The sequence below is a fragment of the Anomalospiza imberbis genome, chromosome 3 (genome assembly GCF_031753505.1).
Source record: "Anomalospiza imberbis isolate Cuckoo-Finch-1a 21T00152 chromosome 3, ASM3175350v1, whole genome shotgun sequence".
Classification (NCBI taxonomy): Eukaryota; Metazoa; Chordata; class Aves; order Passeriformes; family Viduidae; genus Anomalospiza; species Anomalospiza imberbis.
In genome coordinates this window covers 19358174-19383579 of record NC_089683.1, presented here as the reverse complement: position 1 = coordinate 19383579, position 25406 = coordinate 19358174, and the positions used below count along the sequence as shown (strand labels likewise).

General features: G+C 36.1%; 1 protein-coding gene across 1 annotated transcript in view; it reads left to right on the top strand.

Annotated features, from left to right (window-relative positions):
* The first annotated feature begins 2896 nt into the window (after positions 1 to 2896).
* The window catches only part of TPO (thyroid peroxidase), a 36809-nt gene continuing 14299 nt past the window's right edge, over positions 2897 to 25406 (top strand). Inside the window, exons 1-7 of the mRNA XM_068183555.1 lie at positions 2897 to 2990; positions 5860 to 5944; positions 7562 to 7731; positions 10004 to 10136; positions 14857 to 14986; positions 17705 to 17911; positions 23507 to 24022. Coding sequence (XP_068039656.1) covers positions 2897 to 2990; positions 5860 to 5944; positions 7562 to 7731; positions 10004 to 10136; positions 14857 to 14986; positions 17705 to 17911; positions 23507 to 24022 — 1335 coding nt within the window. The remainder of the gene's footprint in view (positions 2991 to 5859; positions 5945 to 7561; positions 7732 to 10003; positions 10137 to 14856; positions 14987 to 17704; positions 17912 to 23506; positions 24023 to 25406) is intronic.

Sequence of the window (25406 nt, the reverse complement as noted above, 5' to 3'; positions counted from 1 at the left end):
ACTTTTAAGAACATAGATACAGCATTAGTCTTCACGTGCAGATATAAATCTCGGGAATATAGAAAATTGAACAAGTCAATTTAAAACTTAATAATATTAATATGGTTAACTGTTAAGGTTCACTGCTGCTTTTCTCAAGCGTTTTGTTTAACATAAAGACTGTTTCATACTGGTCTTGTACTCCATGTTTAGACCATCATTGGTCTGTGCAATTTCACTGCTGGGCATGAAGGCTGACACTTTCTGCAGAAAGAATGGTTTAAGGCAGACCGGTAACAATATCTGGAACAAAGTGGGTACATTCAGCAGGATATTCATTGACATTTTCTGCACTTACTATGGAAATACACGAATCTTGGATTTAAAAAATTAAGGCTGTTCTTAAACAGCTAATTTTTACCCTCTTAATTCTCTTTAATCAGTTTTAGATAACAAGATTCTGAATGAGCTCCAGTAGGAATAGGAATTCAGCTGTGCCTGTCTGTGTGAGTCCAGTGTAATATAAGACTTTGTACAGGTTTTAGCTAAAACTGTATTTGTGGCTCAGTGGGCAGTTAAATATTCACACTGAGAAAAACACAAAATAAATGTTGCCATTCCATTTTTTCATCACAGGCCAATTTACTGCATGTAAACATTTAAGGCCCACTGTTGACAAATACTTCAACTGCAACCAATGAGCAAACATTGAGAACCTTATTCAAACAAACCTTGATGTAGGTATGCTCTTTTTGAACTAAATGGGGAAGCTTTGATTTTTGACTGTGAATCAGCAAAGAAAATCAAACCTTTTTTTCACCTTAAGGAAGTCTCTCATCTCTCAGAAATTAAACCTGTAGTACTTGTGAAGTATATGAAATATACAGCATGAGCTTTTTATTCTATTAGGTGTTTGGAATGGATCTGCTTTTCTCAATGCTCAGCTCTGCCTTAGAAGTCAATCTCCTTTATACTTTCTTATGTAAGGAAAGATAATCTCAAAAGATTACAATTTGGAACGGGATAAAGAGGTATTGCAAGTTTGACTCCTTGTCTGCAATCTTAAATCACCAGCCAAGGAGCATAAACCTACTTTTCCAATAGAGGTCTGTTCCCCTTTGCTCTGTGCTTACTTCTCAACCATGCCCACTCATCTTTGCAGTGAACGGGTAATGTATGATATTCCCAAACTGCTGTAATGACATCCTGGAGTTTGTCCTCCAGTCAGTTTACATGCTCTAGGTTTCCTTTCACCACTATGTACCACAGCCTCCAGCTCCAGGATGCTCCCTGCTACCCACCCACTGCTCACCTTGTCCCCTCTGGCAGTGATCAAACTCTGATCTTTGTCTCCACCTTGTGATCTCCCTGGCGTGACCAGGAAAGAGTAAATGAGAGAATGAATCCTCAATACTGATTCCAGATCTGATCTTCACCTCTCTGCCTCTATAGAACAATAGGAAACAACCCAGCCAAATAGATTCTTCAGGTCAAACTACTGACTTTAAAAGAAGCAATACGGCTGAAAAGAGTAAAGAAAAACAGCTAGGCTCAGAGAAAAAGACTAAAAAAAAAGTGCTGCAAGGAAGTTGGTGGGCAACCTGGGGGTAAGCATCTGAATTCCAAACGGTTCTTTTGGTAAAGTACAAAGTATAGAATGCATAAACTTGGACAAAATGTTGCTTTTTTGTCAAATAAATTTTTAAAAAAAGGAAAACTAATGAAAAATATTTTATTTTACTGCATAACATGGTAATTATATGTATAGATGCGTGTGTGTGTATATACATATATATATATATATATATATACACACACATATATATTTAATATGAACTCATTTTCCTTCTCATTTTCAGGAAAATAATTCTCATGTATGAACTGACAACACAATTATCTTTTGGTTCCCAGCAGGAAAAAATAAACAAGTCAAGTGTTAACGTCAGTTTCTGCTTTGTGGGAACATAACTGTGGCCAAAAAGATTTTGAAATAATTTGTACTGCTAAAGCTTGAGTGAGTACCAGTGCATAAAGCTGATAGCATAAACGGGGTCCCTGGAAAGCACTTGGCTTTCATAATTCAGAAGAGTTACTGCCATCAATAAAGAACAGAACTGTGGAAGATAATCTCCTCAGCAGACAAAAGGTCAGACAATAAAACTTTTGCTTGCCATTTTCCAGAAGAAATCCATTATATTAACTCATAAAATGCAAAAGGAAGGGGTGTTTTCACATTGAATTTCTATGGGCAATATAGTTTCTCTGAATTTTCAGACAATTTCTTTTTTTAATTTTGATAGAATATGGAGCTAAAAATATTTCAAATCTTTCACTTCCCAGTCAATATAGTGCATGTGGAAAATGATACCTTTTGGAGAGTTTATATATTTGCACTGTTGTAAGAAGTGCCAGAGTACCAGTACTGAAATGGAGAATGCAGCTCACCTCAGCAGAGTGAGCATATTCACTGTGCTGCTTTGATACCACAGTTATCTATGGATAGGAGCATAGATTAGGGTCTAATTGTTATTAGTTTGGCCACTTCATTATCTTATGTGCAATCACTGCATTACAATCAAATCAGTCTCATGCACAGAGAAGTTCAAAATGAATGGGAGTAAAATATTGATGAATTTCTAATATATGTGCTGCTGATATTGTGAGAACATATTATGTTATAAAATCAAATTACATGTATCATTGTGCTAGAAGCTTCTCAAAATGCAAAAGAAAAGTAATAAGTAAGGAAGGGAAAAAGAGAAAGTGAATTACTTTGAACTTCAAAAATATAGTCAGAACATGGCAGGAAATCTAATTTTAAAGTAAAATCTGCCATATAGAGAAAATTATTTATAGTCTGGTTTATAATTAGAAGATGAAGCTATATGTATTTTCAACTATCTCTTCTTTCTTGTAGATGAAAGTTTTCATTATTTTGGGATTTTCAGCAGCTATAGCCTTCACAGCTGTTTTCTTTTCTTTCCTTCAAATAGGGAAAGACACCATCTTTGGTAAGTAACAGTAAAAATACACGTTAGTTTCTTATGTTGATGCTTAAGCTGAAAATACACTGACACTGCAGACAGTTTAGCAACAGCAGTATGGCTTAACCTCTTTTGTGTGCAAAATACACTATCTGGCCTCTCTGAGAATTATTCCATGGAGGTGTTCTTTTAAATTGTAGTTTCATAAACTCAGTAAGTAAAACTTTCCATGTGTAGGGTATCTCAATCCCTTTGACTAGGAGTGATTTTACTTTCTTAGCAGCATTTATGTGTCAGATGATTGCTGCCAAGCACAATTGCTGGATTTCTTTCCCCATCTGCTAATCATCCTGGGCTAGAAGCAGTTGCCATAGGATGTCCCACCTGGCACCCTCCTGCTGTCCCACAAGGGTGCTTCTCTCCTGTGGATCTGTTGGCAGCTGGCATCCTGAGTATTTTAGTGCATCTCCGATTGCGGTATTCCTTATGTTCAAAACATGTAATCTTGTAATTTTCACCATCATTTGTATCTGCTCAATTTATATTAGTTAAATCTAATAAACTAGAAGTATAGTAGATACCAGACTGAATTTTAAAAGAAATCTGCAGAAACTGATTTTACTTGAAATTAGGGCAGAGATAGTAAAGAATCAGGATTTCAAATCACAACCTCATATTATATAACTGTATGCATGATTCATAAGGTTTGGTGATATGATGCCCTAGGAAAGTTTTCACCTGAATTTAGTGTAGAATCACAAATAAAATAAAATTATATACAAAAAAAATTAAATTAAAAACAAATTCCCAAGCTATTACTTCTTATGAGAAATCTTTTTTGTACCTTCACTTCAAAACAGATCAGGTTTTCTTTCCATACTGGTTTATTTACTTGAAGCTTCCATACAAATTGTTTGGAAAGATGTGGTCTAAAATGACCACATTATATTATATGTTAGTTAATACAAAATAAATCCAAGAATAATAGAATGGTTTAGGTTGGAAGGGACCTTAAAGATCATATAGGTCCACACCCTCTACCATGTGTAGGGATGCTGTTCACAAGACCAGGTTGCTCAGGGCCTCATGCAATCTGGCCCTCAACACTTCCAGGAATGAGGCATTCACAACTTCTGTGGGCCAGCAGTTCCAGTGCCTCACCACACTCACAGTAAAGAATTTCTTCCTAATATCTAATCTAAACTTGCTCTCTGTCAGTTTAAAACCACCGGCTCTCATCCTGTCATATAAGAAGTCCCTCTCCCTCCTTTTTGTATTCTTCCCTAAGGCCCAGGAAAGCACAAATATATAAAAATAAATATAAAATATATAAAATACACATGGACTATAAATAGATGAATTGTGATTCTTTTTATAGTAAGTGTTCTTGGTCTGATGAGACAGTACAAGATAATGTTTATTACTCAAGAACCACATATTTGAAGACATTTGGTACCAAATTCATACTTCTTAGAAGAAAAGGAAGAGACACAATGGAATTTAAGTATAGCAAGTGGATATTATCTTTTACATCAGAGTTTGAATCAATATCACGGGATGAGCAATACTTCAAGCATGTTATATTTCTCAGAGCTAAGCCCCCTAAAAGTAATTTTAAAATATGCTGTATTAAATGCTAAAAGATCTACTTATTGTATGGCCTGTAAAAATCAAACTTTTTTTAAACATAGACTCAAAAAGGTTTTCAGAAGTAGTGGAAATCTAAATGATAACACCAAATGAATCATCTGAATATTTTATTATGCATAGGTGAAAAAGAGAAATAACTACTGCTATACTTAGATACTGAAAACTTTAGTAGAGTATAATTTAGCCTAGGAGAGATTACTCCTCATCACACATTTATCTTCCTTGAGCTGAGTGCCTTATTCAAAAAATAGATGAAAGAAATAGCACAGAATGTACTACAAATGACACATGCTCCCCTAAAATTTCACCGTACATAAATGATGAACGATTGTACATAAATGTTATTATTTTTTAATATATATTATTTTTTATTATTTGCTTTCTAAGGAAAAAATGGGCCATCCCACAAAATTCAGATAGAATTGGATAGAGTTGGACAGACTTGGATAGAGTTGGACTATGAACATGACTGTTCTTTTGTTATACTTTTTTTTTTAATTATGTTATATATTTTTTTTGGGTTTTTTTTTTTATTTGTTTGTTATTTATTTTGTTATATATTTTTTGTTATATATAACAAAAGAACATGACTGGTTCTTTTGTTATAAAGCAACATGTACACAAAAGAGGGATAAGTTAAGCCTCCTAATAGCATTATACAAAATAGCACAGATGAAGTATTGTTATGTTCACATGTATCTTTCCACCAAACATAGGTGAAGAAATGAGAATAGGGTTTTCATGAACTGGCCCAATCCCAGGTCTTAATTTTGCTTGAATATGGACTTGAATTCTTTATGTGGCTCAGACCAGGTCATATTACCTGTGAGTGAGGATCAGGTTTGGCCTGTCAATCCAAGGACAGTTTGATGAAAAATACATATGAACTTAAAGAACACAGCTGCATACAGAGAACACAACATGTTTCAGCTGGACCTACCTATTATATTTGGTCCTATATGACATGTCTATAACTCGTTTTATACTTCAAGCAAGGAAATCTAAATCCCCAAGTCTTATAAATTATGGAAGAATTTATTTAACACACCTACCTTACCTTTTCGAAAGCTCAGAAGCCACAGCATTAATTTCAGGAAAAACATATGGAGATGCTTTTAAAGGGCAAAAATTGTAACTTAATATTAGAAACTTGTATATTTTCTAATTGTATATATTTAAATAAATATGCTATTTATTAACATATTTATCGTTCTTTCTTTCTTTTTGTTTTTTTTTCCCTGTTAAGAACCAATTGAAGATAACTGCATTACTAAAGCTATCCAGAAGGGTTTTAGTCTGGTGGATTATGCTGCACGTTATGAAATTAAAAGGTAAAAAAAAGATGTGAGTAACTATTCAGGAAAAAAGCTTTCATAATAAAACAGGTTGATGTCAATCTTTCTGTTTCTTTGACAACCCAAATAATAAAAAAATCACTGCCCCCATTTACCTCTGAGTGATCTGGTATAGAGGAAGGTGACCCTGCCCATGGCAGGGGGGCTGGAACTAGGGGATCTCTAAGGTTCCTTCCAACCCAAACCATTCTATGATTATGTCACTGAAAATTTGATCCAATAGGACCTTGTGCATTATCACCATATAAGTCGCTCTTTTAAAATGTGGGAAAAATAAATAAAACAAAAAAATAATTGGACATTTTTTCTGAACTAAATAGCTCAAAAATCATACTTTTATGGACCTATTTTTGAACATTAATTATGTTTTTCTGGTGCAGTGAGACAGGAACTACACCTATGGCATCAGGAGCCAAACCCTGTTGCCTTAAATTGGACTGTTAAAGTGAATTTCATATTTCCCCTTCCATCTACAACAGATGTAAAAAAAGATAAGGAAAAGGAAAGAAAACATTTGTCTTGGACTGTGGATAGGTACAAATTAGGAGAAAGCTCCTTTGTGCTTGAGTTATAGTAAGAGAATGAGCTCTTTCAACCATTTTATGACTAGATTTATGTGCAATACAAAATTAATTTCTCTCCAATATTTGGAACACAATATATAAGTTTTACAGGGTACAATCCCCACATTTTTGCAGAGACTTTTCCTAAAGACTTATCCCTGTGATTTGCAAATAAGTCATGATTTGCAGAGCTCTGTGAGTGCTAACTGTTTACATGGACAGAAGTTGTCAAGAACTGTTGCCCCTCTATGTAGAGACTGAGGTCACTCTCGGTTTTTAGTGATAGCATTTTGGTGACAATCCTGAGGCATTTAAACTTTCAAACCATAAGTCTCAAGTTTTCAGTGGCTTAACTGCCTCATGTAATAGATGGAAATACTGATATTTATCTGTCTCGCAAGATATTGTGGCAATTATTTGGTCAATATCTTAAACATGATAAATGCTAAGAGATGATAAAGATAAATGTTTAACAATGATTATTACAATTAGGAATTGAAATTTTATTAGGAATAAAACTGAGACTACTTACCCCAGACACCAGACTATTAAGCTTCCTTTGAAATACTGTCTATGTGGATACATAGACTTTAAAGCGAATTGGTGCCCAGAAGTCCTATTGATGATTGAGGATGGTCTTGGGTATTAAATGTTACATGAAAGCAAAGCCTACTCACAGCAGTGAGTTGGAAGACCTCTTTTGTTACTATCCTGCACAAGGTCTTCCACTTAGTGCTGCAGGCTCTGCTCACCCCAAAAGGTCCTTTCTTATCCTAAAGGCTTGCCACAAAATGATCTCTTGTTGTGTGTCCAACAGAATCACATTTTCTCTTTTAGAATTTTCCTTGCAGAACAAGGTCACAAAACAGCCTTCCTCTTTGCTTTCCCAGTGTTCTCTTCATTCAAAATATACCTTAATACCTTAAATACCTTAAACTTACAACATATCCAGCACTGACAGCTTTATTGTTATGAAAAAATTTTAAAAATGTATTCATTGCAAAACCTTCTGTATTTATCTCAATTATAGAAAGATCCAAGGAAGTGGAATAGCAACCCCCACCTTACTGCTGGCTTTCTCAAAATTTCCTGAACAAGAGAGTCAAGATATTTCCCGAGCAGCTGAACGAATGGAAATGTCAATTCAGGTGCTGAAACAAAAAGTTTGCCAGAAGCACAAACGTTCATTGCATCCAACTGGTAAATACAGTATATTGACATTGGCAAACCACCCTATTGATTTGTTGAATGCTGTCTTTTAGATTAAAGTTCAGTTAGGTTCACTTTTATTTTATTTTGCACTTTCTTTTGTTCTTGAAAACACCTCAGATAGGTTTACATTTCTCTTTGCTGGAGTGTGGGTGGCGTTCTTATAGTTGAGGAGAGCAGTATTACACTATTGGCATCCTGTGAGCTCATGACTGTGTATTTGTATTGCCTGTAAATTAGCCTGCATAGTCTCGGTGTTGTAAGCTTCTTGTTTGCAGTGAAATATCTATCTTCCCCAGCAGTTTGGGTTTAGTGCTTGATCTTCTATCACACTATAGCACTGCCATTTTCAAACACACTTCCTCTCAACATATGCATATCCCTCTTTAAAAAACATATGTTCATATTTCCCAAACTAATTTTATAATGCACTGCTGTTACACATTTATTTCCACTTTAACTGGGTTTTTTTATATTAGATGGGGAAAGAAAGACATAGTCCAGAAAGTTCAATGTTGTCTAAGTAAAATATTTCCTGTTAATTAGATATTAATTTCAAGATGTCTGTCTGGTGTCTGGAAAGCTTGAAATATCAGAAACATTGACTTTTTTCACCCCCTAATTTAATTCTTTCACTTACATGAAGTGTTCTGTCTTAGTATTAGAACATTTTTTCCAAAATATAGAGGCATTAGAGTGCTATAAACTGACATAAAGCACCACAGTTATTATTTTATTTCCTTGCAGAAATATCTGCCTTACTAAACTAATGGGACATTTGTAGAAGTAAAAATATATCTTTATCTATATTAGTGTGTCTGTGCATATATTTATATGCACACAAACATACACAGATGCAATTATTTTTGTGCTGTGCGATTTCAAAAAGAAGTTGAATTTCTAAACTGCAGAAGTGCACAAAGCTCTTGTTAATTTTCAGAACTGAAACAATGTTAATAGAATGTGAATAGACACTGTACAGTCTATGTGCCACAATAGAATAGTTTTACATGAATTAGAGAACTAAATTAACTTTAAAGAAGACATGTGAGTCTCTGCCTAGGCGGCCCAGATAACTGGGGAGCTGGGCTCTGAGTACAGTTTTGAACGTGAACTAACATAAAACTACAGCTGTATCCACAAATTTGGCACAAGTTACTAGTACATAATGACAAGATTATGTAGCCAGTCTAACATCCTATTCTCCTTCTGTTCTCCCTACTGCCTTGTACAGGTTCTAACTGCTCCACAGAACATGTTTTGAGATGATTTGGTCCTTGAAACTTTGGTTTTGTGGCTTAATGTTTTGGTTTGAACAATGGACTAAAGCAGTTTACTTCAGAGTTGAATGGGCAGAACAAATAGATATTGGGACTGGGTGGCATGCACTGGCCAGTGGGGAGACAAGTGCAAGAGTTATATGTTACCTCTACCCCCATCTTTCATCATGTGATGGTTGTAGTCACTTTGAGTGTCAAGGTTTCTCTGAGTTCAGAAAGAGTCATAGAAAGGTTTGAGCTGGAAAGAGCATTAGAGATCCCCTAGTTCCAGCCCCCTGCCATGGGCAGGGTCACCTTCCTCTAGACCAGGTTGCTCCTATTTCATGGGTACATCCACCTCCAACTGGCCATACATATTTCAATACCTGCAGAGGTGAGAATAGGTGCCAGCTCTCTGCAGCTTACACAATAGTGTGGCTTTGTCAGATGCTCATCATCAGATGCTCACTGGGAGACCCATCTTGGATTATTTCAGAAATATATTTATAACATGCTGTCTACTGATATAAAGGGTCTTGATTTTACCTCGCTTCCAAATTCCAGCTAATAATTCTGATTCTCTTCCACTCAGCATTGAATTCTATAGTCAGCTGCAGGGTCTTTAAATTTCTGCATCTTTCCAGTCCCACTTTTTTCTTCCTTGGCATATACTTTTGTTCTTGAATGGCATTTTTTACACCTTTGTTGTAAATACAGGGACCAGGCAAGAAAAGGACTACAGCGCAGGGAAAGAAGGATGCAGCAAGCAGGTCAACCTCAGTTCCCAGCTATTGCTGGACCTCTTTCTTCTCATTCTCTATGCATCACCTAATAAAACTAGCTCTGCCTCTAAGTCCCCGACACAGCCTCTTGCAGCACTTCTCATTAAGTGCTCTTTCCGAGGAAGAGGGAGAATTCTGTAGATGCAGCTGACAATAATGTCGTTTCTACTCTAGCAGCTAAATCCAATACAGCAAATTGCTTGTCTGGGTTCTTCCTTTCAGATCGCTTATCAGCTGATCTGCTCACTATGATTGCTAATATTTCTGGATGTCTGCCTTATATGTTGCCACCAAAATGTCCAAATAATTGCTTAGCTAATGAGTATCGACTCATCACTGGTGCCTGCAATAACAGGTATGTATGATAAAAATTGTGCCCTGAAAAACCCTTTTTTCTCATTCTTTAAACCCAAGAAGCTGTGTTGACTTTTTCCAAGGAAATTGGTGAAGGAGGACTGGTGTTAATCAGTTAACTTTGGCATCAATGTGTCTGTAAATGAGGTGCCTGTGAACCTTCCTGGAGGAAGAACTCATAATTTAAACTTTGGTGCGCTACTTTTTATAAACAGGCTTTTCCTCTGAAAGCTTCTAGGATTGTGTGAGGAACTTCATATTTAGAGAGAACTGATTTAGTAGATGTCTTCTTCTATATAAAAAGAAAACTTAATTCTAACCCAGCATTTATTTTTTATTGAATTGGATAAAATTATATAAAGCAGGAAAACAATATTACTTCCCAAGGAGAAATATTTTTGTATTTTCCCACAATTCTAACAGTTAGCAAACATGAATCTAAAAATTCTAGTTGTTATTTTCAATTTGACATGTCTGTTTCTATCTGTTTGTATGTCAGTGGCTATTTTTTAAACTAGTATCTACTTGTTGCCTAATCTATTTGGCAATTGTTTCCTGCAAAACCCTACATAATAGATGTACCCGTCTTTTCAGAACCCTCCAATGCAATGAGTGTAAAACTGAGAATGAGGGCTCTTTTAAGTACAAGGGTAAACAATATTTGTACTCAGCAGCCTCTGGATACATAGACCTAAAGGTCACAAACTGAAAAGTGGACTGCAAGTTTACAGGTGAAGTGCTACAGAGATGAAAATGGAAGGCTGTTATCATTGTACAGGTTAAGGTACTCTGCAATGTGGTGAATAAACAGCAGTACAATTCTGCAGTTTTATTATTCAGTGAGTCTGGTTTTATGAGATGAATCTGTTTTGCTACATCACGAGTCATTTGCAAGGAACATGCCTGATAGACTCTTTGCTGAAAGGACACAACCTGATATGCATCAGTGTTATAAATCTAACTATGTGGATATCCATAATTTCTCCCAGGCATGTTCAGAGTTCCTTGGAATCTGAACTAGCAGCTAGTACAATATTTGCACTGACATCAGGGTTTGAATACATTGGCCAAGATTTGTGCAGCTGAACACAGACACATGGATGAAGCTCTTAATTTACAGGCATGGCTGTTTAGTCTCTCTCCCTAGAGATGGAGAGAAGCACACTACTATAGGTAAAGACCTTTTTTTCTTCAGTGACTGATAATGCTAGGATGTGTACAGGCATTTCTTTCTGACATCTAAAGATGGGTAGGGTAAATATGATTCATTGAGTCTGGTCTGTAGTCACTCTGTTCTACTTTGTATGTTTTTATGCTTGTACCACATCAGAACTTAAATCCACTACTCATATTTGGTGGTATTTTAGACTCTTTGCTCTAAATGTGTGTAAAAGGTGTAAGGTGACAAAAAAACCCTTCAAAACCAAAGGTGTTGAAACCAGTGAATCAGATCTTAACTGAGTCTAAAAACTTGTGAGCCCCTTGAAATACCTCTAGTTCTACTGAAACACATCAGCCTAAAAAGCTCATAACACTGTAATGTAAATAACATATTCTGTGATGTAAGCCAGCTTCAAGGACTTCAGACATTAAATGAAATACCATTCTGTGCTTTTCCTTGCTTTACAGCTTCCACGTTCAGGCAGAAAATATATCAAGACCTATGTTGCATTTGTAGTTTCATTCACTCTGTTTGAATATATAGCTGTACTGCAGATCACAAATTTCTGCATTCCATGAGTGAAATTTAGAAACAAAATTTTTAGTGGAATTAATTATGTGTCCAAAATAAAAATATTTTTAAATCTGTTTAGAAGGGAGCAAGGAAATGCTTTACAGATGTTCCGCTAAATCAACTTGCACATTTGGGACAAATCAGATCAATTGCAAAGGATTTTTTCCTTAGCACTGAGATTGCTTTGTTTTAGTGTGCACTTCCAAGAACAAAGGTGTAGCATAAACATAACCTTCTATGGACAATATCAACATAATAGCAGATATTCCCAGCAGAGATATTATCCACTTTTACTAGTAAAAGATAGTAACAGATTTTACTTTCCTTTCTGCCTAAACAAGCAAAATAAAATTCCATTAATTGAAAATGAAGAATAAGGAACGGAAGGAAAAATCCAAAGACCATTTTTTTTCCATTTTTAAATTCCAACTAGCTAGCATTGATCTAAGTATTTTTTTAGTTTCTAATACAATGAGAGGAATTCAAGGGTGAAGGAATTACAGGTACTAAAGAAAGGGACTCTCACAGTGCAATTAGCTTCACCTAATCTTAGCTTTCAGAGGTAGTTATATGTCCAGTGCAAGGCTGCATCTTTGGCTGTTCCTGGTAGTGAGAAATAGAATGAAATGACAGGATGGCACCCAGGAACTGTCTGTCCTTCTGGCTTGATGGACAGGTTATTTGATGACTACCTTACTTTTTGTACACCTAATATTTGAGGCATCAGGGAGGAATTTTATATTTTATCTTAACATTTCTATTTCATTGTTGCATCATTAACCATTCTCTCAGGTAAGGACCTGGTGCTCAGTCTGGCGGTCCAGTACCAGCAGAATTAGAAGTATGAGTATGGCTCACCTAGTAGAAAGAACAAGCAATCCTGACTGAGTCCATTGACTTCCATAAGAAGGAATTGAGATGTTTCCTTTAGGTTAGTTACTTCACCTCAATGCAAGCTAAGTGTTCAGTTAGTAGCAGGCTTATTTTCCAGAAGTGTCCCACATTTCCAGAAGTTACACACATGATAGCTTAGCACAACATAAAATATCACAAACTTCAGTTATTAAGTTGCCATATGGCATTCATTCTATCTACTTGCAACTAGGCATAATATTAAAATAAGATTCAAAAGATAAAAATCTGGATAGTAGATAGCAGCTTAAGACTCCTGCTTCTCAAGCAGCCAAAACAAAATCCAAATGGTACAATTCCAGTATTTCACAAGTAAATGAAAACTCCCACTTTCCATAAACAGAATATATAGTAATCGAATTTGAGCCCTTTATAAAGCTGTATGGTAGCAAAATCTCATTATTTCAGCTGCCTTTTCAACTCAAGCAAGATTCCAATACATTAACATGCTTAATGCAATAATAAAAAGGCATGTGAGAGGGGTTTTACTAGAGTAGCATTCCAGTGATCTACTAAAATACAAAAGCAATCAGGAGAAAAATCACTGGTTAAGCAGTTACATTAACATTTCATTATTTTTAATTGAGTGAAATAGCACTACACTATGTGCAGTATTTTATTCAATTTCAATAAAGACAAATCAACTGTAACTAATTTGAATACTTTATTAAAGCATACTTCAACCTTCAAGTGTGAATTATTGTGGATAATTAAGTGTATTACAGCACCATATAGCTTGGCAAATTGAGTCTCCTCAATGTGCTGGAGATCAATGAAATATTAATATAATTGTTTAGCATCCTGATCCATGTAAATGTAAGTTTTTACACTATGTATTTCTACCAACTTTCCAGAAATATTTATGGTTCTTTGTGGCTTACTTTACAACTTTAGTCAACTGAATGCATTGCAAAAAAATTATTTATTTTTTTTAGTGTTGATATATATTTAACAATTATGAAATATATTGAATAGGACAAGTTGAAAAACAACCAAAAAAACCAAATCCTAACATTTCTAATATTCATGATAGAGGGAAAATTAATTGGATCAAACCCAAGACTCACTGACTATGCTAATAAACAGAAATCATCAAGAATCATTTGCTGACCCTCAAATTAAATGTGACCTGATTCTTGCCACCCTCTAACTTTTACACGCTTCACTATACTTTTTTACTCCTCTTCCCCCTTCCAGGTAGGCTGGCTGTGGGATGACAAACGGGTATGCAATGATGCCAAGATGTGCTCAGGCAGGTGACATTCAGAGAAAAGCAAGTTTTTGTGAGGAAAAAATACACTGCAGTTAGTGCTGACAACCTAGCAGCACAGTTCAGTGCCTGGGCTTGTGCACAGGACCTCCCAAAGATGGACCCAAGAAATTGGTACAGCTTCAACCAGAGGCAGCATTGCCATTGGATTCAGTTCCCATCTCCTCAGCCCGGTTTCCTTTGGTCTTGCTAAATGATTTCTTCTCTATGACTAGTGTCCAATTTTCATTTAAGTTTTCTTCACCTTCACACTGAAGGGTTTCTTCATATTTTCCCAAGGTTTTATTTCCTCTCTGTTGCTCTAAACAAACATCTTTTTAAAGATGCTAGCAAAGGCACTTGAGAGTATATCTGACTTTATGGGGAATGAAGACACTATCAGGAACTCACCTTCACAGCAAGTATTTAAAAAATGTCCAAAGGTAAACAACTTAGGTTATAAACACGAGTAAAATAGTAATAATTCATTAGTAATTTTAATTTTCAATATTTTCCTTTTGAGTAAAATTAATATTGGCACACATAAAGACAGGTATTTTATGCACTTTCAAAGACTGCTACACGAACATCTTATTTTAATGGCATTTTGTTTTGTGGCTGATTATTTAATATTATTTTATTTTTATGGTCAGGTCTTATATTCAGAACATATATATAATAGAAATATAATATAAACATATATATTTATGTATGTATGTATGTATATATTTATATATTTTTTTTTTATTCAGAATATATTCAGAGGTTCTACTGCTGCTGTTGCTTTTTGGCTGTTGATATTTAATTTTGTTTTTCTTTTGATAGGGAACATCCTAGATGGGGGGCATCCAACACAGCTTTGGCTAGGTGGCTTCCAGCAGCCTATGAAGATGGCCTCAGCCAACCTCGAGGATGGGATCCCAGCGTCCGATACAATGGATTCCAGCTACCCTCGGTTAGGCAGTGTACCTCCAGATCACCTGAAACACTTAACACTGGGCCATTAGCACACCTGGCACCACAGACCTCCATTTGCATCAGTAAAGGAAGTATCTGTGTAAAATACTTCCGAAGTATCTGTGGAGCTCAGTTAAGAAGCCAGTGGCTTTGCTAAAGCAGAAGTTCAGCCACATGGTGAGAGGTTCCCTGTCCCTGGCTGGGGTAAGCCCAAAAGTAATGGGGAAATGGAGCAGTGCAGGGGGCACTGACATTCCTGAGGGGCAGCCCAGTACTCCAAAAAGTGCTGTAGGTGAGAGCAGGCAGGACAGGAGCCAGCCAAATGCCTGGCCTGGCAGGCACCAGGCAGCCAGCAGACACAGGGTGATTTCTCTACAGAGGTAGAGGGAAGGTGCACAGTGGACCTAATTCTGACCTTCCCATGATGAAATTGTAGAAAAGAGGGAGGCCTACAAGGATGCACGCTGCCATGGCAAGAGGCAATGGTCAAAAGTTGCTCCAGAGAAAATTTTGTCTTGAAACAAGAAATGAAATTTGTTGTGAGCACAATGAATTTTGGAAAAGGTTTTTGTTGGAATATGGATTCCAGCCTAGAACCCTTCTCACATATCCCTCATGGGAAATACCCAAGATCTGTCTTTATGGGGCTCTTAATAGCCTAATCCCTGCTATCAATTTAAAGTTGCACATTGTGGTCTCCAGAGCTTCCTTTCAGCCTAGATTTTCCAGTAATTTTGTGATTCTTTGTTTTAATAGTGGCACCTTTATTCAGGGAAGCAGGAGAGGGGGGAAAGAAGGTTGGATGTTAACTAAACAGATATAAAGCACACAGACATGCTAGCATGTGTGTAGGTGTGTGCATGTATACCATCCCTCATAGGCTAGCAAGCCTTAACAAGTATTGCTGTCAAATCATGACTTCATTTTTCAGCTAGTCCAACTTACTGATCTTAGAAAGTATTGCAATATTTATGGAGTTTAGTACCTCATATACTTAAAAAATAGCAGACTTGCCATAGAGGGAAGTCTGAAAAAAGAATGTTTGCACAACGGACTGGGAGAAAAATTCCCCAATGCAGTGTACAATGATTTGGGCTGGATTTACAATTTGTGATTTGTCATCATTGCTTTGAAACCTGACTTTTAATGGACTCAAAGTCTTGTTATTTTAACCACTGTATGTTTAATATGGATAAGCAGGAGAATTTGGTGTTAATGTCACCTGCAACTCATGTTATTAATGAAATAACATTGTCTCTAAGTTGCACAATTTAGCACTCAGAAATGAAAACCTGACATTTACACAGGCAAATTTCCAGTAGATAGTACAAACTGCCTTTTTCTAGATTTACTAGGGTACCTGCTTGTAAAGTAAAAGACTCTTAAAAAAAGATTATATAACTGTACGAATCTGATCATCAACATCTGACCATCAGCAAGGTTCTTTGCTTTGTTTTAGAGTAAGATAGGGTAAAACTAATGTCATAAATGTTTTTTTCTCATTTACATAATTGTTCTTTTTTTGTACTTTTAGCTATCTAGCTATATTCTTTCAAAAGTAATGGGAAAATATTGTGAAAGTGATAGATAAGTGTGAGGATTACTATAAATCAAAACAGTGATAAGCAAATTTTACTAACTTCAGAAAAATATTTGTGGCCACCAAAGCTATTAAAATACTGATCTAAAGATTTGGATTCCTGATGAGCTGTAGGTCGCTTGCTTTTGACTATTTCAGCATAAATTCTGATGTTCCTAACAAGTCCCATGTTGCCTGTTGTCCTTACCAATTCTATTTAACTGAACCTGCCTTATACATTCATTATATAGCCCTTATATTTATTACAGGCTCTGTGAGTCGATTTTATGTGCTGCCCTTTCAGTTGCTTGACTTCCAAGGCAGCTGTTATTTGCCAGGGAATATTTTGTAGCATGGGAGAGGACTCTGTGAACAATGCTACCCTGAACATCTCCACAAACTGAGCGCTGATTTTGCCCTGATGGTTTTGCTTGGTTATTAATATAGGCTGGATATGTAGAATAGATGTCTCTATGTGCTCCTCCTCAGAGCATCTGTATCTTTGTGCATCTTGCACAGAACTGCATCAGAAATATTTTTTTGTCTTCTCCTTGCTTGGGAAAAGGAAGCTGAACTTTCAGCTACCATGTGTTTGCAACCTACCTCATGTCCTGGGCTGTGTAAGCTCCTTTCATTTACATACGGAAGAGCTCAGACTTTGAGTATCAACCGTGATTTGAGATTTCCCAGCAAATCCTTTGTTTAAGGAGGAGAAAACAGAATAAAGAGAAAGAAAACTTTTAGACAGTGTAAAATAGATGTGGGGTTTTCAAAATCCTCTGGAAAGGAACAGATCAAAGATACAATGCTCACTGGCAAACATATAGAAAAACTCAGCGAAACATCCTTGAAACTGGTTGTGGCACCTTGGTCTCAGCTCCTGAACATAAATAAGAACCTGGTAGAGGTTGGATTTTATATTTTTGTTGGGTTGGTGGGGTTTTTTTGCTTTTGGGGGGCTTTTTTTGCTTGTTTGTTTTGTTTGGTTTTAGTCAAACCATTAGAAGCACTCTACAGCATATAGCTGGGGAGGGGGAAGATAGATTTTATCACTGTTCCCCCTATTTTGTAGTGTTTTATCACTTTGTGAGAAGTAAAAATTGTTTGACACTCAAGGTAAATTGGTTCTCTTCTCAGGTTCGTGAAGTGACCAGAAAAATTATTCATGCATCTAATGAGGCTATTACTGAAGACAGCCTGTATTCTGATATCATTATGGTATGGGGACAGTACATAGACCACGACATTGCATTCACACCCCAGAGCACAAGTAGAACTACCTTCCTAAGCGGGACCGAGTGCCAGATAACTTGCGAAAAACAAAATCCATGTTTTCCAATAAAGGTAAGATTCTTACTTAAATTCTTCAAGAGAAATTCCAGAAACAGTGAGTAAAGTCAAGAAATGTTAGAACAGACAGTGATAGAAAAATCGAAAACAGTACAGCTATTAAATGAAACAGGTAGACAGCTGATGGGTTTTTTTTGGTAGAGATAATAAACTATAGTTAATGTACTTAATAAAAACATCAATTTTTTTTAACCTAAGGTTTATGTTGCAGAGAAACCTTACTGGTCTCTCCTAACATTATTGTTCTCATGCTTCAAGATTTTCAGTTCCATTGGGGAATATAGCAAAGTAGTCATTTACATTTTCAGTCAGATAAAATGAAAGTATCTCAACATTACTCATTGAAAGCAAAGATACTTCTTCTAGTTAATGCAAACTTTCAAAGAGAGCTATCTTTTCAATGTATGTATAAAAATGATCTCCAAGGAGCTGCTGAATCTTACATACATCACATCTTTGCTTTGAGCAGATGGAAAACATGAGTTCAAAGCTTGTTGGAGGGCTAGAAGAAACATAAATAGGTATAAATTTAGGATACTGTATTCTTGATCACCTAATTTAAAAGTATAGTCCTTCTTTCACTCAAAAAAAAAAAAAAGAGTAGCAAAGTAAAACCATGTTTTTGTTTCTCAAAGTACAGCCTGTCCAATTCAGGCTACAGGAAAGCCCCATGCCCATCACAACCCTTGGTGATGTTCAAGTCAGAGCAACCTAAATTGCTTTACTTAGTGTTGGAGCTTGATTTTTGACCAGCTTGTCTATGTACTGACATGTAGGGCTTCTATCAGAATAGAAAACCTTTTTTGCCTCAGCAAACTGTACTTGATAAACATTCCACAGTCTCCTTTTGCTTTAAGTGCCTCTTTCCTCTTTCATTAATTGTAGAGGAAAATATTTGGCTAACTTTAAAGAGAACCAAATCTTAAAAGGTATTTGTTAAAAGGTGGCTTGTCTTCATATAGAGGGAGAATTTAAATTTAAAATTTTTATGGTGGGAAAGTTAAGTGAAATTAAGGAATGCCTACAATTTGACCACAGGCAGGTAAATCTAGTCCCTCTCACCCTGGAGACAGGGACTTCTGAAAGTCCAAATTTTTGAAAGTTTGCAAACATATCTTGAGAGCATTCAGAAAGAGCAGAGGCTTCTTAAAGAACCACATTCTTTCAGATAGTGAGCAATTGAGAGCACTGAGTAACCTGAATCAGCCACAACAGCCCTAATTACTAAGAGTATGCCATAGTTCTGACAAAAATCCCTACTTTGTTGTGTTTCAAATTTCCATCTGGGGCAAGAAATTGGTTTTTTTTTCTGTTTATGTTTTTAAGTAACAGTCTTAGAAATATTCCCATTCCCAAAGTCTTACCAAGAGAGGCTAGGGTGGACATCCACTCCCTGACCAGCAGTGCTTTGTTTGCTGTGAAAACAGATCCATCTGAAACATATACCACAATATATTGACTCCCTGTTTTAAAAAGTCTGTTTTCTGTAGCTATAAAACTGCAAAAGTCTTCAAAAGTCATTCGTTTTTATGATAAATTCTTTTAAAATACCATGTCTAGTATTGATTTTTAAGTGCAAAAACCCCACATTTTTTTATTACTACATGGATTTTTTGATTGAGAGAAGACTCATACTGTTTCCTATAACTTGAATGGAATGTGGATCACAGGGTCCACACTGGTCTAATCACTGAACCCTGGCTAATTCAAGCCTCGAAATCCCATCTACTTAAAAAGAAGGCAACATAAGGGGTCTTTAAAAAAGACTCCAAGGCTAACATTATTCATGTGGTAGAGGCATTCAGTGCAGAGGGATAAAAGGTGCACAGATTGTCATGGCATAGACTTGCAATTGCATCCTTCAGTGCTCAAAACAAGGCACAGACTTTGGATTTCTGTCTTGGAGCTGTGATGAGAGTGAATGTTTCAAGGATGCTCTTTAAGGTGAGTTATGTGACCATGTACTAAATCTATCACTGAGTATTTAATGTGTAGCTAAATCTAGCACTGGATGCTCCTCCTACTCAGCAGTGTAGCCCAGCAGGAGGATGGCTCAAGGCTACCTACTTTGTAGCCACGATTGACCCTGGTAGGGGACGTACAAAGAAATTCAGTCACAACCCTGAAAGTATTAGACAAGTTTCCCAACTTCTGACCCCATTACATGGTTACAGTCCCATGAATTTTTCAGCTCCATTTTGTTATCAACCTGTTATTCACAGCTTTGATGGACAGATACAAATATGGTTCTTTTGCTTTTATTATTTATGTTCAGTATTTTGTGACTGTTTTTTCTCAAAGACAGAGAACAGAATCGGTATAAAAAAAAAAAAGAAAAAAAATTGTAAAAAGAAAGGACTGTTGCAGTAAATGCAGTAAATAGTGTGATCAGAGGACTAATTTTTGAACACTGAAACAAAATGCTATTCCCCTCTAGAACTAATATTCTTTCAGAATTATTAATTAAATAAATCTCCACATATTAAATATTTGGAAAACTGCCACAGTCAGTTTTATGCATTCATTTTGTATATGAAGAAACTGTGGCTGGTTTCCAATGGCAGTGAAATCGATAGCACATTATACAACAACATAGACATAGAGGCTGCAGTTTGCACTCTTGCTGTTCCTATAAAAGCGGCACCCAAGGGAGAGTCCACCCACAGAAAAGGACAGCTGTGCCTGCAACTGCACATCCTCTCTGGGAATTTCAGCAGGGAGAAGAAGCTCCTGACTGCACAGGTTAGGGAATCTGTCTAGAAAATATTCACAGTCAGTGCAACTCAATGAAGGATCAAAAGCTGCAATAGTGCATTGATATTAATAATAAGTGTCAGTAAATGATTCATAGGTTCCCATGAACCATTGTAATTTTCTGTTCTGGACATTTTTATAATAAATGCTATAGAATTTCTCTCAGCAATTCTCACATAGAGGCTATAATTCCTGGTAGAGCCTAAACATTCTTTTCACTGCATATGGGGTCCCCTAATGGAGGTTAAAAACCCCAAACCCACTAGCTTTAGTTTACACTTCTTTTATAACAGCCTGACATGCAGAACAGGGTTGTGGAGAAAACATGTCATTTCTCAGATTATTTTTTTCAGGTTAGGGCTGAGACATAAAGAAGCATTAGAAAGACTTTCATAAGAGAGCTACTGACTTTATTCAGTATTAATTACGTTATTGCCAACAAGATAGACACGACACATACAGTTAGCATGATGCAATCCAGAAAAGCTTACAGTTTTACCTGAGATAAAAAAGGTGGAAAAGAAAAAGAGTCACAGAAAAGTGAGGTGATTTGAAAAAGGCGACACGTAACATGACAGGTTACTGTCTCAGCTACAAATAGATCAGTCATCTGCACTCAACAACTAGCAAAGTGAATCCCTGCTTTTTTCTTCTGCTTCAGAAGCAGCAGCTTGCTGTCACATGGAATCATGAACTCTTCTCCAATCTGCATGTTCACAAATAAGCATTAATATTTTCCTTTTCTTCAAACTTTCAGAGTTCCTAAGCTAGGTTTTCTTTTATAGCCACAGAAAAAAAAAAAAAAAAAAAAAAAAAAAAAAAAAAAAAAAAAAAAAAAAAAAAAAAAAAATTTACAAGTCATTTCCCACAGGATAAATTCACAATAAGAAAGATTTTTCTTTAGCTGAAATAACAGTTTAGAGATTATGGTACACTTAAACAATTATTACCTTTCATTTTCCTCCACACAGAAGAATTTCACCATAACCAGGTTTGACCATGCATATATAATAACCATTTAAATTAACATGCAGCTATAAAGGAAAACTATTGTGGCCAATCACGGTTTTGTTCAAATTTTTTCCCTTTAGAACTATGTGACACAAACAGAAACAAATCACATGAATTTTAGTAATTCATTTTGAAAAAAAAATGTTACTCACTACCTATTTCAGCAGAAAAAAAAGTTTCTTTTTTTCACTCAGATTATTTTTAACATATTCAAATAATAATGTAAGGAACCTCTATTTTACACATTCAGCTGCTGGCTACAAACTACCAATCCTATGAAAAGGGAAAGGACAACATTATGCAGCTCTGCCAGTCCCTTAATGTTCATTACTGCTGTTTTTTCTCCACTGGGGATCAGAACAGATTGAATCGAAATTGCAGAGGTAGTTAACTAAAGATTATTCAGTATGAACTTCATTCAGTGTTGATATGGTTTGCTGTGAGCCTTTAACAGCATAAAGGCATCTCCTACATTCTTTTCTCAGTGATACCTGAATTATTCCCAGAATATCTCCTCATGACTAGAAGCAGGAGATACCCAAACACATATAGAGCTGTGGCTGTCAAGTTCAGATATTTGTATTATGACATGAATTACCTGCTTACAATACCAGCTGAAGGGAAAAAGAAGCCACACTAATACCAAAAGTCTTAATCACAAATGCTAAATAGAAAACACAAGACAGAGAAATTACTGATTTCAAAAATCAGTGAAAGAAAATTACTTATTTTTTTCAAACAAAACCTACTTTGATTTGCTAAAACCTAGGCAATGAAGAAATTATGGTAGAATTTCTTTACCAAACAAAATTAAACTCATTTGTTGGTATCAATTCCTACTGACATGAGCTTTCAGTTGTAAGAAAATCTTACTTGGTATAATAAATGAGGTAACATCATTATATGAAGTTAATTAATTTTATTCCAAAATTGCTTTGTTACTGTTAACCCCAATTTAATGACTGTTCTATCTTTGCAGACTGATCTCTGTAATATTAGAAAAATGAAGCAGAAATTACATCACATATGCAGCATTCACTGTCTTCTGCTGAAGAGTTCTGAAAAATGAAAAACAAGCAGATAGAATACAAATAAGGGTTAGCTCAGGTGTCTGTACAAAACATTTACTTTTTCTTAGTCAGATTTTTGAACCTCATTATTTGACCTCAGTGTCTCAGCTGTGTGGAGTTCAAACCAATAAAGGACTGGGCAATCTTTCATTTAGCCAAGTCTATGTGCAGCCTTTGCTTTTTATAAAGATGGTCAGAATTCAGTACTTGTAAGACAACTGTTACAGCAAAATAATGTGGCAGAAGACTTGTGGGGTACTGGCAGAAAGTAGAATGAATATTTACATCTGTCCTTTTTACTTAGGAAGCTGGATTAGAATTCTGTATTGAACCAAAGCTTTTACAGTGTGCTGCTGCAGACACTGAAACTCCTCATTATGCTTTTGTGCATACAGGTAAACCTGCTGTTTCAGTTGCTCTTCAGTAGAACAGAATTTGACCAGATGTTCACATCTTCACTCTGATAAATTTTATGATGAATTTTGATTGTAAAGTCAGACTGATTTAGATGTAGATATATTACATCAATAGCTTATGAGAGAGTAAATGTTTTGGGGTTTTTTGTCTCTGCTTAAAAAAGATTCATCTTTTTCCTCCAATCCAAACAATCGATACATATTTAGAATATGTCACTCCAGTAGATGAGGTCTGAGCAATGAAAAACAGAGAGAGCAAAGGTAAATATTTAGACAAGACTCAATTCAGCATCCAACGGTTCTCCTCACCTCAGAAAATACCCTTATTTTGTATGCAGGTAACCACCAATGATACATTGTCTGCAGGGATGGATTGCCTACCCTTCTACCGCTCATCTCCTGCATGCGGCACTGGTGATCACGCTATTCTCTTTGGAAATATATCAGTGCTAAATACAAGACAACAGATCAATGGCTTAACTTCTTTCCTTGATGCCTCTACAGTCTATGGCAGTACCCCTGCTGTTGAAAACAAACTGAGGAATTTAACAAGCAAAGAAGGCCTTCTTAGAGTAAACTTAAAGTATTATGATAACCATCGGGAATACCTGCCTTTTACAGACCAGATCCCATCCCCTTGTGCACAGGATTCAAGTGCAAGTGGAGGTGAGAGGGTGGAATGTTTTCTGGCTGGGGACAGCCGCTCCAGCGAGGTCACGTCCCTGGCTGCCATGCACACGCTGTGGCTGAGGGAGCACAACCGCCTGGCCCGAGCCCTCAAACGCATCAACGGCCACTGGAGCGCAGAGACCGTCTACCAAGAGACACGCAAAATCGTGGGTGCTCTGCATCAGGTTGGCTGCTTGTTTGCTTATCTACACATTGCAATGAATATCTCAGAACAGAACTCAGAAAGCTTCAAATATGCTTCTGTGAGGGGCTTTTGAGGTCACATTACCTTTTCTTTCCCACCTATTTCCATGCTTCAAATATGGCATATTTAAAGTTTGTTTTGCTTTCCACTTTCCCAAATGCAATGTCCCAGTGCTTAGTTTGTCTAGGCAACTTAGTGCTCTGATTTTCATGGCAGTTTCTACTCAGATACATATTTATGTGGGCTTCTCCAATGTCTGTTTTGTCTATAAAAGAGGCCTTTTCAGAATTTTTTTTTTTTTGGTAAAGGAAATTATTTAAAAGTAATGTATGTCTCTGTATTTAATATACAAAATGTTTACTTTCTCACAGGTATATAATAAATAATAAATCCCCTGTGTAAAAATGCCTCTGAAGTTCTCAATGAAGTAGTAATGCACAAACATCAGGGGCTACTCTTGACAGGAGATAGTAGGAGAAATAAGAATGGGAAAATACAGAAGAGTCCAAAAGGATGTTTATATTAGACATTTTTTCTGACTCTTACAATTTTTTTTTCAGTACCAAAGGAGACTTTTTTTGAAGATACAATGAGGAAGGATGCAATAAAACTTCACTTTTCTGATAAAACACTTTTCCTTTCTTCTGCCACAATTTTTAGACAGTGGAATAGAATATGAAGCATGTTTCCTTTAAGAAACCACCTACATTATGTAATGCATTGTTATGTGCACTCAAAGCCATATAGCTTCAGAAAAGTAACATCCTTCATTTAATTGCATTTAGTCAGTTCTTTTGAAATGTTTGGCTTTTTGTTTGCTTTAACCAAGTCAGCTCCTCTGCCATAAATATGCCATTTTCATTAAAGGAATGGCATTGACAAGTCAGAATAGTTGTTAATACTTATTAGAAGAAAAGTGCACTCATACCCTTCTGGCTTGCATCCACAAACATTATGGCCTGAAAGAAACAGCTTTGTGCAAAGCAATGCACTGCATGGATCAGCACTGCTCATTATCTCTGCTGGTATCACAGACTAATGAGATTTGCCTGTGGCTCATTAGAAATGTGTTTGAGTTATATCTAGCTGGTTTAGAGACATTCATTCAGGACAGATAATTGGAGTATCTCTATTAGTGTGGTATGTTAACTGGCACACTAATGACAGGTCTGGTTGAATTTGCTTGAGATTTCCACTATCGATTTTTTTTTCAGTTGCTAGACATTTCTTAAATTCTATTTTTTTTTTGGAAGGAATTCTTTCAAGCATAAGTCTTGCCTGTGGGTGTGTAATTATAGAGAATTGAACAAAAAACCTTTTCTTCTTTCTAGAATAAAGAAAATGAACAAAAAATCTCGACTTAG